Below are 18,991 nucleotides of genomic sequence, written 5' to 3' on the forward strand. Positions count from 1 at the left end.
AGAGTAACTGCATGTCCTCAATTCTTTTAAGGTTCACGGAGAGCCTAATTCATTATGTACAGTGTGTCTGGGCTACACTAAGAAGTTACAAGCTGAAGAGGAATTGATTTGAATAATGACATTTTAGTAAAGTGCATTACAGTATTTTTAAAAAAAAGAATAAGATTTAATACATTACACTTATAAAAATCGATTGAAACAAAACAAAGAGTTTGCAACAGTAAAAAGCTGCATTACATGTCATGAATTCCAATAGACAGGCAATTCACTGCATTTAAAATACATCTGGTCATAACTTCCCTCACAGCATTCTTGACTTCATGGTTCCTCATGCTGTAGATGAGGGGGTTTACTGCTGGAGGCACCACTGAGTACAGAAGTGCCACCATCAGGTCCATGGATGGGGAGGAAATGGACGGGGGCTTCAGGTAGGCAAAAAAGGCAGTGCTGAGAAACAGGGAGACCACGGCCAGGTGAGAAAGGCACGTGGAGAAGGCTTTGTGCCGTCCCTGCTCAGAGGGCATCCTCAGCACAGCAAGGAAGATCTGCACATAGGACACCACTATGAAAACAAAGCACCCAAAGGCTAAACTGGAACTAAAAATGAGAAAAACAACTTCCCTGAGATTTGATTCTGAGCAGGAGAGCTTGAGGATCTGGGGGATTTGACAGAAAAACTGGTTCACAACATTGCCTTGGCAGAGAGGCAGTGAAAACGTACTGGCAGTGTGCAGCAGGCAATAGGGAACCCCAGTGCCCCAGGCAGCTGCTGCCATGGTGGCACAAGCTCTGCTGTCCATCAAGGTCCCGTAGTGCAGGGGCTTGCAGATGGCAGCGTAGCGGTCATAGGACATGATGGTGAGAAGGGAATACTCTGCTGAGAGGAAGAAGGTAAAGAAAAAGAGCTGTGCAACACATCCTGTGTAGGAGATGGCCCTGGTGTCCCAGAGGGCGTTGGCCAAGGCTTTGGGGAGAGTGGTGGAGATGCAGCCCAGGTCGAGGAGGGCCAGGTTGAGGAGGAAGAAGTACATGGGGGTGTGCAGGCGGCGGTCGCAGGCTACGGCTGTGCTGATGAGGCCGTTGCCCAGGAGGGCAGCCAGGTAGATGCCCAGGAAGAGCCAGAAGTGCAGGAGCTGCAGCTGCCGCGTGTCTGCCAACGGCAGCAGGAGGAACTTGCTGATGGAGCTGCTGTTGGGCATCTGCTGTTGTTGGGCTTGGAGTCCTGCTCAGAGTGCAGAAGATAATGACAAGTCCAGACCATTCTCAGAGACACTCCTCCTGCTATACTATGAAATGTTTTTATTCTCTTACAACAGTGTACATTTAGCACCATTACTTGCATTTAATTTCATGTATTTCAACATTCCTTAAGCAGAAGCAGCATATGGAGCTCTAACCTTACTCTTATTTTCTTATCCCTTCTCCCTGGATATTTTCATGTGCTTCATGTCTCATATCTTTACCCCAAGTGCTCTTAGAGCCCTTTACCCCAGCTTCTGTGGCATTCAGTTTCAGTTAGAAAATGCTGCCTGTTTGTAGGATAAGTGAATTATTCATGCCTACAGAAAATGATGATAATTCCATCCTTCGAGAAAGGGGAGACTGAAAGCACATCATGTGTGACTGTTCACAAAACAAGCAATTGGTTGACGAAAAATTCTCAGAACTCTTATTGCCCCTTTTAGATTTCTGACTCCAAACCTCTTTGCCTCAGAACAGGAAATGGAAACCCCCTGCCTTGGCTCTCCTCTTGCAAAGTGCCCTCAGAAACATCATGCTGTGCAGTGGAGCTGTGATCCCCCTGCCCCAGGCAGCAGCTGTGGCAGCACAAGCCCTGCCGGGGGGCTCCTTCCCCCCACACGTCTCCCCGCAGCGCCCTGGGCAGCTCCCCGGGCAGGCTGAGTTCTGAGCCTGGCAGGCGGCAGAGTCCCATACCCAGCACACAGCCCCTGGGGCACAGCAGGGACCCTGCTCTGCAGGACAGCCCTGGGCACCCGCCTGGCGCCATGCTGGGACACGCAGCCCTCAGGGCTGTGCTCTGACTCTGCAGCACGGGAGCCCTCAGCTAGGGCAGAAGGCTTTTAACACAGTAAAGAAACATGCAGTGCCTGAAGCCGGATCTGCTACGGGATGTCCCTGATTTGGTTCACCCTCTATGAAAAGCATCTGCATGGTCTGTAGTGAGACTTACTATGTCGTGCTCTGTGAGTAATGCTCCTGCTGTGTGCTCCCAGCCTGCTCACACCGTACACATCCTGGAAGCTCTTTCCCCTTTCTCTCCTCTCCTTTTGGGAGCTGCAGGCTGTGCTGTGCACAAGAGCTGCTCCTGGGCACAGCTGTCTCTCTGCAGCACTGCCCATTTGTATGAGCTCCCTGTGTCCCAGGAGCCCGGCCCAGCTCAGCATCAGAGGATGTCATGTTTTATCCTTCCCACTCTTCTCCCCTGAGATGTCCCTGCGTCCTCTTGGCCAACAGATCCTGAAAAACAACAGCATCATGATTGTACTTTGAAATCTGATGAATTAAATACCGAATGTACAGTGGTCAGTGACTGATTCCAGACCTGATAACTGAGATCCTGTGATGAAACAAAATGGGCATACAGGCAAGGACAGAGAGAGGTGGACTTCCCCTGTGCAGGGCAGTGATTTAGTTGAGGCAGTGCAGGCGTCACATCCCTAATTGGAAACCCTGGGGCTGAAATGGGATTCAGCTCCCCATGGACACACAGTATCATTGGGATTCCTCTGGTTCAGTTCAGAAGTGCACAAGGAGTTGCCTGCATGTGAGCTCCTGCTCTGAGTCCTCAGTCCTTCAGCAGGGAGGCAGTTGCTCGTACACAGACGCTGGGTGATGCCCAAGGTGCCTGGGCTGCTCCTGATGTGTGCCAGTGCTTGTAAACCGTGTGGGAAATCCCTGAGATAGACACCTCCTTTCTGGGCATCAGCTGAGGGCCAGAGAGGGGATAGCACCGGCTGTCTGGTGAATTCACATGCAGCTGCAAGTGCAGCACAGGGCCTTCAGCAAAGCCATGCCCATGGTGTGTCCGTGCTGCTACGTCACCTCCAAGACCTACGATAGGTCTAATGCCTGTGTGCCACCTTCTGCGCACTAGTACCATAGATGAGCTATCTAGTCCGGCTATGTCCAGTGATGCTTTCCAGTGAGGATGTTTACTCCTGTATTTTTGCACAAATGCAAACACCAACACACAAGAAGCTAGAAATCTTGGTAGAGCTGCAGTCCTGAGCTCCTGTTTGGACCACGGGTACACAGTTTAATGGCTTCCACAACTGCACTGTAGCACAAGGGGGATACAGAGTCTTTAGGATGGATGGGCGAGGAGACAAGGAAGAGCGACTGCCCTCTGTGAGAGTGCACTGAGCACTGCCTGGGGATGGCAGAGCAGCCAGGTCAGAGCTAATGGAAATGGCCAACAGAGGAGACCATCAGTGTCTGTACCTGTCTTCCTGATCAGGGAGAGCAAGTGGAAGGTGCCCTCTGCAGACAGATGGGAGTCTCAAGTTGTCTGGCCATTGTCCCCTTTGGGAGCCTTTTTCACTCCAGTATGTGCTGCAGGGACAGCACAGCAGGGCATGTGCCATCCAGCAGATCCGTGGAGAGCACAGATGGCAGCTTCTTGACCAAGCCATAGAGGAACCAAAGAGGAGAGGTGCTCTGCTGGATCTCATACTCTCCGGCATGGAAGGACTTGTGGGAATTGTGAAGGTGAAAGGGGCATCAGGCCATGTGCAAAAGACAAATGGATCTCTTTTTATTTATTTATTTATTTGTTTATTTGTTTATTTAGTTATTTATTTTGAGGCTGTAAGCTTAAAAGATGAACATATATGTCAATAAAACTGAAACAAAGAATTGAAGACAAAGATAGAAATCAATGAAAATGTGTTAACCCTTTTCAACATGAGAAATTCTCATGAGTCTTGTTCCATTTTTAGTTGTAAATATGAGTCTTTGTAGGGATTTTGTGTCTTTTTTTTTTTTTTTTTTTTTTCGTTTAATTCAGATGCTTTCAGGTACAGAGACACAGACAGCGATGCCAGTGCCATCATTGCCCTGTGACTAAATCCCGGCGCCCACCGCTGCTCTTCCCTGCTGCCTATTTGATCCCTCATCCTCCAGGTGTCTCCAGCTGTCCTAAATAAATGGTCGTGGTTAAAGGCATGTTTTCAGCCGGCCATTTAGACACATGCTCCTGCCACAGCCTGCCAGATTTCCCCATCCCTTTCTTATTGTTCAGTCAGATACCTCCCAATTATCTGTCTGATTTGTGACTTTTAGGGGGATGACTAAAATTTGCTCCATCTCGCCAAAGACTGATGGACTGTGTTGTCAACTCCTTCACTGTGATTCTATCTATCCCTTCCTATCTTTTCTTTTTCTCTTACTTTTTCTTTTTCTATGTCATTTTCTTCTCCTTTTCCTTTTCCTTTTCCTTTTCCTTTTCCTTTTCCTTTTCCTTTTCCTTTTCCTTTTCCTCTTCCTTTTTCTTTTTCTTTTCCTTTTCTTTTTCCTTTTCCCTTTCCATATCCTTTTTTTTTTCCTTTTTCTATTTCTATTTCTTTTTTTTTCTCTTTCTCTCTTTCATTTTTTCATGCTTTAAAGAAAGCATGAATTCTGAAAGATGTCAGTAAAAGTGAAAAAAAGAGTTGAAGACAAAGATAGAAATCAAGAAGAAAGTGTTAACCCATCTCAGTGTGTGAAATACTCACGAGTCCTGTTCAATTCTAAGTTGATACCTCCCAACGCCCTGGCTGATCTATCCAAGGGAGATTACTGAAATTTGCTCCATTCCTCAAAAGTCTGTTGTCAAATCCTTCACCGTGATTCTATCTATTCCATCCTATCTGTTTCTAACTCATTTCTTGTGCAAATATTCCCTATGAAAAATAAACCTCAATAGAAGCTGCTTGGACATGGCATGCAGTTGATCACTGTGTTTTACTGTTCATTCAATTGCATCACCTTTCCTTCTGTTTGTTGGCCGTAAATAAAGAGAATTCTTTCTTTTTCTGTGTGCAGCTGGTTCTCTGTGGAAAGCCAGTGGGAGTTGGTACAAAGGAGGTTTAACACTGAGCGGGTGACGGTAGAGGAGAAGATTGATGTGAGGAAAAGTGATGCAAGTCCCATGGGGCCAGTGTGAGTAGTAGTGGGATGGGGAGATTGAGGAGGAACTTTGTCAACACAGTAACAGTACAGAACTCATTGGGACATCCTGGATTGACATCAGTTGCAAAGTGCTTCTTTAACTTCTTGTATAAAACAAACTATAAATAAATAGACAATAAATGCATTTTGGATTCTTGCTCTTTAAGCTCTCTCCATTTTGCTGAAGACATTCTGAAAACCTGAAGAAGAGAACAGGAAGGTACAAGGCACAAGAGGCTCTTTAGGTTATAATGGGCCCCAGTGAGCATTTGGTGCTGAGTCCATCAACCTCCAGTGCAGAGACAAGTTTGCACAAGTGCTCAACAAGACAAAGTCAGAAGTAACAGTGAAGTTTCTTGGAATATTAATGGTCCCACTGAGGGCCATTACCAAGTAAGTTTCCCAACAGACTAGTTAGAGAAGATAACTGGAAGCCATGACTACAGGCAGGCAAAGGCACTGGCATGCTAAGAAACCTCTCCTTTGCCTTACGAAGCAGACAGATCAAGCCCCGATTGCAAGACCAGAAGTAGGGAGATCCTGTCTCTCATGTTGGCTCAGGGCACTTCCTGTGGCAGTGAGTTGGAAGCCTATATGATGTTAAGTGAAAGACATAGGAACGGAAGATCCCAGGCTCTGCATGTGGTGCAAGGATGCTGTTAAGTTCCTATCCCACATGTGCCCTGTGTCTCATTGCAGGATGTGGGATGTGAGAAGGGCCCAGTCTGAACAAGCAGTCAATCCCTGTGAAACTCTGAACTTCATATCTCTCAGTTCCAATGCCCTCCAGTGCACACTCTCCCATAGTTTTATGTCCTTTATGTTATGCGGTGCCCAGAAGTGCACCCAGTGCTCCAGGTGAGGCTGTAGCAATGCAGAGCAAAGAGGGACAACCCTTTCTCTCACCCAGCTGGCAATAAATTGCTTTATGCGCTCCAGGGTACCGTTGGCCTTCCTGGCTGTCTGGGCACACTGCTGACTCACTTCCAATTTTATGTTCAGAAGGACCCCCAATGCTTTTCAGTCAGACCTCTCTCATGTGTCCAATATCCAGTCAGTGTGTATGTCCAGGGTTGCCCATACCCAGGTGCACAATCAGGCACTTGTTCTTGTTATGTATTATGCACTTGGTGCTTAGTACCAACTGATACCCACTTCTCTGACTTGTCCACATCTCTCTGCAAGTCCTCTCCACCCTCAGTGGAGGCAACAGCACCTCCTCATCTGGTCTCATCAGCAAACTTGCTCAGAACACTTCTAGTCCTGCATGCAAGTCATCTGCATAAACATGAAAGGAAAGTGGCCCTAAAGTGGAGCCCTGGGAAACTCTGACAGTGACCATCTACCAGTCCGATGGAACCCACTGACTATAATCCTTTGGGACAGAACTACTGGCCAACTGCTCACTCACCACTGCTGGTGAACCTGAAAGGCAAAATGTCAGTGTGCTGGGACAAGCAGACAGACACCAATATGGTTACATATAGCTGCATCAATTTATTGCCCGAAAAGCCATGATTTTAAAGGAGACAGACAAGGGTGTCCAAAAATCACACACGCTAATTGGAGGAAAGCTACTGCAATAACAACCCTATAACCCCCCTTCAAAGCCACGAGCCATTCATTCTTTTCCTAGAGATGTCCTTTGTTCTCATGCTGTTTATCCTGCTCCACAGCTGCTGCTCTGTGAACTCCTTATCTCAATCCATGGCTGCTGCTCTGTAAAATTCTTCTTGTATTACAACACACCATGTTCTGTTTCTGTCTAGCTGTATGCAGGAATTTCTGTCCAGAAGGGTGCTGGAGAAATAGTATCAAAAGCTCTACTGAAATCCTCAAGGATTACATCAACTGCCTTCCCTTGTTCAGCTCAATGGATAAAGGTGTCATAAAAAGACCTGAAATTAAATAGGACCTTCCCCTCTGTATCTTGTGTTGTCTGTGACCTGTCCTTCAGTTGTTTTTCCATAACTCCCACCATCATTTTCTCCATAATTTTACCAGGCACTGGAGTGAGACTGACAGGTCCATAGTTGCCCGTGTCATCTTTCTTGCTCTTCCTTACAATGTGACAACATTTGCCAGCTTCCTGTCAACTGGTATGACCCTAGATTTATTAGATGCCATTGAAATGTGAGCCCAGAGCATGCTAAAGTGTCATCAGTGCAAGAACGTAGATGTGCCATAGCTTTGCAATGCCTTGAAATCCAGACTATGCCACAGATGGAGCAGAGAGGAAAATCTTCTGTTCTGAGCTCATCCTTTTGATAAGCTGAATATCACTACGTACTCCATGGGGACAGGTGCAAAAGACACAATGGGTGCCCTAAGCACAGGGCTGCAGTGGTATTTCGGATGGCCAAGAATACCTCCCTTCTGGCCCTCAGCTGATGCTCCAGAAGGAGGTGTCTATCTCATAGATTTTCCGTCACAGTTTACAAGCACTAGCACAAAACTAGGATTACCCAAGGCACCTTGGGCATCACTGAGAGTCTGTGTATGAGCAGTGCAGTCACTGTGGAATAAAAACCAAGGATTCAGATGAGGGACTCACACACAGACACCTCACTGTGCACATCTGAACTCAGCTAGGTGAACTTGCAGCCCCCGTGGTTCTTTGAAAAACTGATCCCAATTCAGCCCCAGGGTTTCCATCTGAGGATGAGATGCCTAACGCTAGAATAAGGATGGGATGGTCTGTTGATAACAGGACAAATGGAAATGGATTTAAATTAAAAAGGGGAGACATAGGTTAGATGTGAGGAACCTATATTTTTACACAGCAACACTGGAAAATGTTCCCCTTAGAGGCTGAGCATGATGATGGATGGGATCCTGGTTTTACTCTGGGTTTACCCTCACGTCAATCCAGGTTTCTACTCATACTTTTCTCTAGGTGAACTCTCACTTTACTCCAGGTTTTACTCACAATTTACCATCAGGGTGTGTGATCGGGAGATGGGCTGGTGGAGTGACTTGCTGGCATCCCCGAGGGAAGGCTGCCAGGCAGATACCCCCAGAAAAGTGGTTGTCTCCCTGCCCTGTCACAGTCAGACAGACCTCACTGATGAGGAGGGTTGGAAGAGTCCCAACTCAACATCACAGGAGCCCCCCCATGCCTGCCTAGCCCTCGACCCCTGATCCATCTAAGCAACAGGTTTGACACTCTGAAATCTGAAGGAGATAAGAATGGGGAGGCAATGGAGGATCTGCCTAGGAGAGAGCCTAATGCAAGGCAGTCACTACCAAGCCTTGTGACTTCCTCTGCCATGAAAGAAAGAAGGGTGGCCGTGGTGGGTGACTCCCTTCTCAGAGGAATAGAGGGCCCCATTTGCAGACTGGACCCGAGCCGTCAGTAAGTCTGCTGCCATCTTGGCTGCAGGTCAGGGACATAATGAGGAAACTCCCCATGCTGGTTAGGTCCATTGATTATTTTCCACTACTCATAGTTTAGGTGGGCAGTGATGAAATTTCTTAGAGAAGCCTACAAACTATAAAAAGAGATTTCAGGAATTTAGGCCATTTAGTTCACAAAGTGGGAGATCAAGTGATATTTTGTTCTATACCTTCAGGGGCAATGAGGGACACAGAGCAGGCTTGGAAAGCAAAGCAATGAACAATTGTCTCAGAGGTTGTTACTGAGCCAGAAACTTTGAGTTCTTTGATCACAGGACAGTTTACTTGGCCCATGGCCTGTTATCCATGAACGGAACCCAACTGTCTCAAAGGGGGAAACAAATCCTAGCACAGAAGGTAGCAGGGCTTATCGAAAGAGCTTTAAACTAGCTACGATGGGGGAGGGGACAAAACAGGGCTTACCAGAGATAAGCCTAGTGAAATGCTGTTTGAGCTGGGAGAGAGGCAGATGCCTCAGCTGAAGTGCATCTATACCAACGCACGCAGCTTGGTCAACAAGCAGGAGGAGCTGGAAACAACTGTGCATCTGACAAACCATGACCTAGTTGCTATTACCGACCCATGGTGGGACCACTGCCATGACTGGAGTGCTGTGATGGATGGTTACAAGCTCTTCAGAAGGGATAGAGGAGGAAGGAAAGGGGGTGGTGTGGCCCTTTATATTAAAGAGAGTTTTGATGTTGAAGAGCTTGGGCTTCAGAATGAAGTGCATGTTTGTAAGGATCAGGGGAAAGGCCTGTAAGTGTGACATCTTGCTAAAGGTTTCTTATAGACCGCCTAATTGATGGGTTAGGCATTCTATGAGCAGCTTACTGAAGTCGCAAGATTGCCAGCACTCATTTTCTTGGGAGACTACAACTTCTCTGATATATGCTGGGAATATAATAAATAGCAGAGGAATCAGTCCAAGAGGTTTATAGATTGCATGCAAGACAGCTTCCTTATGCAGCTGGTATGAAGTCCTACCAGGGGTGGTTCCTTGCTAGACCTGCTCTTCACTAACAGTGAAGGACTGGTAGGAGTTGAGAAGGTTGGGGACTGTCTTTGGCAGAATGGCCATGAAATGGTAGAATTCTCTATTCTTGGAGATGTCAGAAGGGTGACTAGCAAAACTACAATCCTGAACTTCTAGAGGGCGGACTTTGACCTGTTCAGGACACTTGTAGCACAGGTCCCTTGGGAGTCGCTCCTTATGGGTAAAGGGGTCCAGGAAGCCTGGACACTCCTCAAGATGGAAATCTTAAAGGCACAAGATCAGGCTGTCCCTGAATGCCATCAGGTGAGCGATAGGGGAAGAAGACCAGTGCAGTTGAACTGGGAAAAACTGTTGAGACTCAGGAAGAAAAAGAGAATCTCCGTCATTGAGAAGAAAGGACAGGATACTTGGGGAGATTACAAGGAAGTTGCTAAGGTATGAAGGGAGGAATTTAAGAAGCTACCTTACTTCCTTGTCCATTAGTCCATGCCCAGAGCTTCTCAGCCATGTCCCTGTCAACTGTAAGCTCCATGCAGAGGTCAAGTGGGACACAGAGGGCACAGCCTTCTGCTGGGTGGATGCAAGTGTTGGTGGAACCAGATGGGACAAAGCCCTCCCACCATGCCCTCCTGGGAAAATGGCCACCCCAAGAATGGCAGTCTGCCTCCTCCATGACCCCATCTGAAATGCTCCTGCACTGATTGATTAAAGGGCTTTAAACCAGGTCCAAATGGGGAAGGGTGGGGAATTGGATGTGACAGAGAAGGGCTGAGGGATGTTGTTGCTGTTGGAGATTGAATGGAAAGCCTCTGAGCTGTTCTATAGGATTGTGTGAGGATTCCTCAGAGAAAGTCTTGTTGCCAATACCCCGTCCTAAATCTTACTGTGTACCCTCTGGGGGTAACCCCAACCTGCTGCTGCCCTAAAGTGCCTGTAGACCAGTGCGGGTAGCATGGGAAATAAACGGGACAAATCAAGAGAAAACCACAGAGCTTTTCCTTTCATGCAGGCTGCTGCTTCTGAGCAAGGCCCTGAACATCAGTACCACAGTGTAGATGCAAGACCCAGACAGGCTAAATCAAAGCATGCTTCTGGAAGGGGATGCTTTCTGAAGAATCCTTACACTAATGAGAGGACCACAAACATTCACTCAGCGAACTCCACATCTCTGTGCCTTTGCAGGCCTAGGGTCTTGTTTGTCTCACAGAGACATGGTGGGATGGTTCTCACCTCTGAACTGTAGCAAAGTATGTACAGACTCTTCATTATGATTAGGCAATGAAGATGAAGAAAGGCTGCTGCCATCTGTGAGAGTGCACTGAGCTCTGCCTGGGGATGGCAGAGGAGCCACCTGAATACTGATGGAAAGGTTTCAAAAAGAAGAGCAGCAGATTCTGTTCCTTGCTTCCTGATCAGGAAGAACAAGAGGAGGGGGACAGGCAGGAATCTGAGTTACAGCTCAGATGGATTTTTTTTCTTCAGACTGCCTGCTATGGTGCAGTGTTTTGGTTCTAGGAGAAAACCATTGATAACACTCTGATGTTTACAGCTGCTGCTAAGCAGTGTTCTACAGAGCCAAAGCCATGGTCAGTGGAGGGCACATGGAGCTGGGAGGGAACAGAGTGAGGACAGCTGACTGAAAGTGGCCAAAGGGACGTTCTCTATCACCTGACAGCAAGCAGAAATTGTATTGAAAGGGGTGGGAGTTCATCTCAGTCTCTTCACTGCCCAGGGTCCAGCTGAGCATCAGTCTGGTGGTGCTGAGCAAGTGCTTATGCATCAGTTGTTACATACAACTCCATATCAATGGATATATAGTGATAATTATTACTCCTCTCCTTTTATCTCTCTTAGTAAACTGCTTTGTTACAACCCAGAAGTTGTACTTTTTTTCCCAGTTCTCATCCCCATCCCACTGGGAATTGGGCAGTGCACAAAGCACTGTGTGCTGCTGAGCCGCATGTTGGGTTCAACAACCGCAGTCATTTTGGTGCCTGATGTGAGGCTCCAAGGGTTGTGGTAACAGCACATCTGTCCAGAGTGGACAGGGCTTTGTGGGAGTTGGAGATGTGCAGGCCATGGTGCTGATAGTTTCCCTATTTTTGAAGCTTGCTGAGTCTTCTCATGAAGCTGCATTGCACAGCTCCTTGCTTGCTGCTTGTTTTCCCTGCTGCATTATTTGTCAACTCTGGATGCTGGATTAGGGTATTTATTTTCCTATGCTGTTTGACCTTGGTTTGTACCACGATAAAATTGGCAAAGTGAAGTTTTGTGCACATTCAGCTCTTTGGATATCTTTGGGTTTTGGAAGTAATATTGTTGGTATGATTAGGAATTACACATTTTTCACTGTCGTCTCTGGGAGCCCAGGGGTATTCAAGGAGAGACTGGATATTGTGTTGAGGGACATGGTTAAGTGGGAGCTATTGGTAATAGGTGAACGGTTGGATTGGATGATCTTTCAGGCCTTTTCCAGCCTTGGTGATTCTATGATTCTAGGATTGAGGTTAAACAATTATTCAGGAATATCACTGAGAGATCTGCCCCAAGGTGAGAAGGCTCTGCATGGCAGGGGGTGTGGGACGGTCTGGGCAGCTGCCTGGAGTGGTGGGCACCCCCTGGGCTTTGGAACTTCATCTGCAAGCAACTGCAGGATCCTGAGAAACTGGTAGAATATTGGAGACATGTCTGCTGTGGCACTGGTAATCCTAAACAGGCACAAATGACTGCAGTGTGCCAGGGCCTGGCCCACACCTACTGAGCTGTGTTCAACACTATTCAGCATCTTCAAGGGGAAGAGAGCTGGATCTGCTGACATTGCTGCAGCCTCTGCAACTCCTGGCACAGTCCCTGCAATAGCTCCAAGTTTTTGCTACACATCCTGCAGTTGCTCCAAGCTCTGGACAGAGGCCACCGTCACTCCACCCCTCATAAGGAGCTCTGCGGTCACTTATGCTACAGGTCCTGTAGCTGTTCCAAGTATTGAGATAAGAAAATTAAGCAAACCCCTGAGTGCTGCTGTAGAGATGATGGGACTGCTGTGAGACACACAAGACCTTCAGGCCTGTAGAAATGAGAGGACTCAAATCCTCTGTGCACTGTGGCAGTGTAAAGAGAGGAGGAATGAAAAGAACATTTTGTGCTTCTATCTGTGGCTGTAACTTCCCCAAATACAGACAAAGTTGGATAAGAGAAGAGCTAAGGAAAAGCGTATTTTGAATGCTATTTATTTATCTCTTAACCTATTCGGGGAATCTGATTCCATGTTTACATGAGCTCTTGGAGTGAGAAAATGGATAGTAGGTGGGAAAGAAGTGGAATAAATTTTTATTTATAAGTTCAATAACATTTTTTTGCACGTTGCTATATCTCACATAATCAAACAATCAAAGATGCATAAAACATGAAGAACCATCACTGAGAATCCTGCGAGGAAGATGTGCACTTTATTGAAGCTGGAATAGTGCTTATTGCAAAATCTTCATGAGACAATGCTTGATCTCCCTGTTCCTCATGCTGTAGATAATAGGGTTCAGTGTTGGAGGAACCACTGAGTACAGAAGTGCCACTGTCAGATCCAGGAGTGGGGAGGAAGTTGAGGGGGGCTTCAGGTAGGCAATAAAGGCAGTGATGAGAAAGAGAGAGACCACAGCCAGATGAGGGAGGCACGTAGAGAAGGCTTTGAGCCGTCCCTGCTCAGAGGGCATTCTCAGCACGGCCATGAAGATCTGCACATAGGACACAACTATGAAAACAAAGCAACCAAAGACTAAACAAGCACTAAAAATGATAAGCACAACTTCCCTGAGATTTGATTCTGAGCAGGAGAGCTTGAGGATCTGGGGGATTTCACAGAAAAACTGGTTGACAACATTGCCTTGGCAGAGAGGCAGTGAAAACGTACTGGCAGTGTGCAGCAGGGAATAGAGAACCCCAGTGCCCCAGGCAGCTGCTGCCATGGTGGCACAAGCTCTGCTGTCCATCAAGGTCCCATAGTGCAGGGGCTTGCAGATGGCAACATAGCGGTCATAGGACATGATGGTGAGAAGGGAATACTCTGCTGAGATGAAGAAGAGAAAGAAAAAGAGCTGTGCAGCACATCCTGCGTAGGAGATGGCCCTTGTGTCCCAGAGGGCGTTGGCCATGGCTTTGGGGAGAGTGGTGGAGATGCAGCTCAGGTCAAGGAGGGCCAGGTTGAGGAGGAAGAAGTACATGGGGGTGTGCAGGCGGCGGTCGCAGGCTACGGCTGTGCTGATGAGGCCGTTGCCCAGGAGGGCAGCCAGGTAGATGCCCAGGAAGAGCCAGAAGTGCAGGAGCTGCAGCTGCTGTGTGTCTGCCAACGGCAGCAGGAGGAACTCGCTGATGGAGCTGCTGTTGGGCATCTGCTGTTCCTGGACATGGGGAATCATCCCAGAAGAAAATAAAAGAAAGTTAGATGAGATTTCTCTTGGCACAAACCTGTACTGTTCTTTGGTGACCTTCCTCCTGCTGTATCATCCAATCCTTTTTCATTTTCCGATGGAAATGTTGGTTCAGATCCATGGCCTAAGATTGTTGACATGAGTTGGAATGTGGATGGAAGAGGAGAGGAGAAGAGGCCTCTTCTGGTTGGCTCTGGAGAAGGTGACCATGAGCCACCCAGGTGGGTACAATGTAAAGTGACAGGAGTGCTCAGTTTTACTTGTAGAATGTGACGTCTTTCTTAGCATCTCTCTACATCATCTCCCTGGGCAGATGCTCTTTCTGGTAACGGAGAGATGCTAAGGCAAATACTTGCATCCTGCAGGGCAGTTCACAGCTTGGAAGGACCTCTCTCTTATAGAGAGAGCCAAGTGTCCTAATGATGGAGTCTCATTAAAAGAAATACAGCTCATTTCCCAGCTGCACAGAATGTGTTCTCCACAGCCCTGAGCAGCTGCTCTCAGCCTGTGTGCTGGAGAAGGAAATGCACTCACGCCTGGAGAGATGCAGCTCTGCTCTGCTGGAGCTCTGGCTGCAGAGGAGGCGGTTCAAACCTGAATGGGATCAGCAAAGCTGATGCTCATTGTGTCCATCGAGCCAGAAAAGGCTGATGGAGCACGAGGATGCTGCTCACAAACCCACTCATCTCCAAAGATACAGCGCAGCAGTCTCAGTGCTGTGTTAATATATACAGCTTGACTCCCATTTCTCCGGTCAACCCTACCCTAACAGCAGAAAAATGAACAAAAGGCAGGAATTCCCATGTTTGGTCCTCTCTTTCTTTGAAGTCCCCTCTTCAATGCCCTGAGCATGCAGTGCAGCTGTGAGCCTCCAGCCTCATGCAGCACCCTGAGCAGCAAAAGGCCCCAGTGCTGCTGGGGGGCTCCTTCCCCCCCCACGTCTCCCTACAGATACCTGTTCAGCTCCTCGGGCAGGCTGAGTGCTGAGCCTGGCTGGTGATTGACTCCCTGCCCAGGCACAGTGCCCTGGGATGCAGGGATTTTGGCTCTGCAGGACACCTTTACACTTCCATAGGGACGGGATTCAGCTGAATCCATTCAGGCATCTTATCCTGAGGTTGTAGTTCTGTCTCCTGGAGGGGACTCAGCTTCCTCCCATGCCTCCCACACACCCAGCCGGACCAGCACTGACCACACATCTGGCCACAAGCATCTGCATCCCTCCTCTTGCACAGCCTTCTTTCTCCTCCATCACCATTCATTCCCATCTCTGACTGTTGCAGTCACACTCCAGATATCAGCTCTCACTGACTACATTTCCCTCTTGGATCCCAATGCTACCCCCATGCTGGCTGTACCTCCCTCTCCCTGGCAGAGCTGCCATCTGTGTCACACGGGTTGTGCTGCACTCGGTGACATCTCAGTGCTTGCTGTAAGACAAAGTACCCTTAAATAGGACATCTCCTTTTTTGGACAGTGATCCTTGAAACCGTCATCTGCAACACTGAGACCTCCCTAAGGAGCAGTTCAGACCTTGAAGACTTGAGGGAAATGGCTTGTTAGGTCTTTCTGCACTGTAATGAGCCCCACAGCGTGTGTAGTGTACATGAACTTCGGGGACTGAGAGAAGATTGCTGTAAGCAAACGATGGAGGTACAGTCAAAATGCTGTCCAGAAATGTTTGAGAAAGTTGGAGCTGTGATTGGTCCCTGTGGGGCCATTGCCAACAAAGTCTCCCCACAGCTGTGTTTGAGCAGATAATTGGAGGCTGTCATTACAGGCAGGCCTTCATCTTTTTGCTTAGCACCACTACTATGGCAAAGTGGGCTACAAACTTCAGTTCCAGACGATGAGCACAACACCAAGAGATGGTAGCCTGACAATCACACCTGGTTTGACTCAGATGGTATTGGCTATTCTCTCTTCTCTGTTGGCAAAGCACAAAGAGAAGTTTGTTACTGTCAGACTTTCGCTCTTTCTACTGCCACTATTGATGGAGGGTAGTTAGGGACACCAGACTCTCCTGAAATAAATTCTCATTTTGCAGTTTTTCATATTCAGTTAGTTGGCCATGAAAACCATGGAGCCCACTGGCTATGTGCTACACCACGTCAACTTCTAGGAAGCCGGTGAAACATTAGGACAAGTGAGGCTCTTCTTGAGATACTCCTTTAAAGAATTAAGAATAATTTGTATTGTTGTCCAGGCTGAGTGGCTTCTAGTAGACTCCCACAGTGACATCCACTTTATTTCCTTGACCCTTAACCAGTATGAAAGTAGGAATCAGGTAAATAGGGCTCTTCCTTGAAGATGAAGTATCCTTGGCTTTGGGGAATGTCAGAAGAAAAGGATCAGTGGGACATGTAGACATTGCTATAGTTACAATACAGCTGGGTCTATAGTTAAGACAATACAGCTGGGTATACATAAGGGAAGGGTAGCCAAAGAAACTGGTTTTGACCAGACTAAGTGAAGGAGCTGGGTCAAAGACAAGAGGTCAACCTCTCATCAATAGTCCTTGAAGGTCATTAAGAACTAGGGAATGGTTTGGGATGGCATGATCTCCTTGGGAGGCTCCTTGATGATCAAAGAACCGTGGATCGGCTTGTGTTGGAAGGGTCCTGGAAGGTTTGGGTGTTCCTTAATGATGATAGAAGTACAGAAGAGTTTGTGGGGGGTTTTAGGTTTGGGGTTTGTGTTAGGGTAGGGTTGGTTATAGCTTTGGGGTTTGGGTTTGAGTCTCAGTTGGGACTGGGTTTGGGGTAGGGTTGGTTTTAGCTTTGGGGTTTGGGTTTGTGTCTATGTTGGGATTGGTTTTGGGGTAGGGTTGGTTTTAGATTTGGGGTTTGGGGTAGGGTTGGTTTTAGGTGTGGGGTTTGGGTTTGTGTCTGTGTTCGGTTTGGGTTTAGGGTAGTGTTGGTTTTAGGATTGGGGTTTGGGTTTGAAGTAGGGTTGGTTTTAGCATTGGGGTTTGGTTTTGTGTCTATGTTGTGTTTCGGGCACAGTTGGTTTCAGGTTTGGTGTTTGGGTTTAGGGTAGGGTTGGTTTTAGGTTTGGAGTTAGGGTTTATGTCTATGTTGGGTTTGGGTTCGGGGCACAGCTGGTTTTAGGCTTGGGGTTTGGGTTTGTGTCTATGTTGGGTTTGGGTTTGGGGCACAGCTGGTTTTAGGTTTGGGGTTTGGGTTTGTGTCTATGTTGGGTTTGGGGCACAGTTGGTTTTAGGTTTTAGGTTTGGGTTTGTGTCTATGTTGGGTTTGGGTTTGGGGCACAGTTGGTTTTAGGTTTGGGGTTTGAGTTTGTGTCTCTGTTGGGTTTGGGTTTGTGTCTATGTTGGTTTATGGTTAGGCTTCGGCGCTGGATTAGGGTTAGGGTTGGATTTGGGTTTGGCTTCGGCATTGGATTAGGGTTCGGGTTTGGTGTAGCAGTTGGGATGGCGTTTGGGTCAGGGTTAGGGTTGTGAATCATGCACAACTTAAGGCTCAGGACCGCTCGGTGCGGTTGGGGTCGGGGGGAGAAGAATTAAGGCTCACCCTGCGCCCCTCCCGCTCACCCCCCCCCCTCCCGGTCAATGCCGTATTCAGCTCCTCGGGGGGTGTGTCTCCGTCTCCGCTTTGCCCCCCCTTCCTTTACCCATAGCGGCTCAATTGCAACCATTGGCCGTCCCCCACCCTTGGGACGCCTCCAGGTGGCGCTGCATGTTCGGCGCCATGTGGGAAACGCTGGGGGGGGAACCCGAAAGCCGGTTAGTGTGGGAAGGGGCTCGACCCCCCGCTGCCATCACCCCCTTCGTGTTGGATGAAGGGGACGGAGATGGGGGGTGGGTGGCGGCCGCCTCGTTGCCCCCCTGCGGTCTGGCCCTAATTTGGGGGAGGGAGGGGAGAGTGGACGTGCGGTGTCAGCGCTGGGGGGCTCTGGTCCCTTTGGGTCGCCTATTGAGGGGGGAGGCTTGAGGGCAGCACACGGGTGGTTCGGGAAGGTATCTATGGGTCTGGGTCGGTTCTGCGGGGTGGGAAAGGAGGGGTGTTTCTCATGAGGTTTTCTCTGTAAATGGGAACGATGCAGATTGGAGTGTTGAGTTTAGTGTTCCGTAAGGATTTGGATGCGCGGTTCCGGTCCGGTTCTGCTGACCCAACTTCGTTTCGTTGTCGTAAAGAGAGCGGAGAGCTCTCTGCTGCCACCGCGTGGCCAAAGAGCGGAACTGCACCCCGGTGTCACCCCAAACTGACCCCCCATCGCCACCCCAGCGATGTCGCCCCCGAAGGGATACCCCAACATAACTCCAACATGACCCCAACATGACCCCCCAGCGTCGCCCCCCAGCAACAAAAACATCCCTCCCTCCCTGATAGCAACCCCAGTGATACCGCAACATCGCTCCTAACATCGCTCCCCAACATTACTCCAACGTTATCCCAACAGCATCACACCAGTGTCACCCCAATGTCACCCCAACACCATCACCCCAGCGTCACCCCAACACAGCCCCAATGTCACCACGTCACCCCAACACAGCCCCAATACCACCCCAATGTCACCCCAATGTCACCCCAACAGCATCACTCCCGACATCACCCCAGTGTCCTCCCAATGACCAACCCCCAGCTCACCACAGCCTCCCTTTGTGAATTATAGGGAGCAATAAGACCCTCACTACCCCATAGCAGATCAATCCATGCCCCCACTTGGTGTTATCTGATGGCTGTTTGCTGGCGGGCTGTTGCTCCATTCAACCACCACTGTCTGGGCCCATCCTCCAGTCAGTTCCTCACCCAGCACAGAGTGCACCAATGCATGCCAATGACCCCAGAAGTGCCCCCAAATGACTCCAAATGACCCGAAATCCCCCCAAGTGACCCTAAAATGATCCCGTAAGTGCCCCCAAAGGGGCTGCAGCTTCCCCAGAAGAAACCCATGGCGGATGGTGCGGAAGTTTTGCTGAAGTCAGTGCAGACCAACAGACACCAACAGCCTCAGCTGTCACCTCCCCCAGCACTCATGGATGGATCCC

At 48.6% G+C, this 18,991-nt stretch overlaps 1 protein-coding gene and 1 pseudogene across 1 annotated transcript; both read right to left on the reverse strand.

Annotated features, from left to right (window-relative positions):
* Positions 1 to 233: 233 nt before the first annotated feature.
* Positions 234 to 1,199, reverse strand: LOC146755093 (olfactory receptor 14J1-like). The gene has a single exon (XM_085526397.1). It carries the CDS (start codon positions 1,197 to 1,199, stop codon positions 234 to 236), a length of 966 nt encoding a protein of 321 aa, XP_085382523.1.
* Positions 1,200 to 13,008: 11,809 nt separating this feature from the next.
* Positions 13,009 to 13,959, reverse strand: LOC146755094 (olfactory receptor 14J1-like; annotated as a pseudogene).
* Positions 13,960 to 18,991: the final 5,032 nt, after the last annotated feature.

This window comes from Coturnix japonica, chromosome 36 (genome assembly GCF_054131305.1).
Source record: "Coturnix japonica strain WE chromosome 36, WE-NBRP24, whole genome shotgun sequence".
NCBI lineage: Eukaryota > Metazoa > Chordata > Aves > Galliformes > Phasianidae > Coturnix > Coturnix japonica.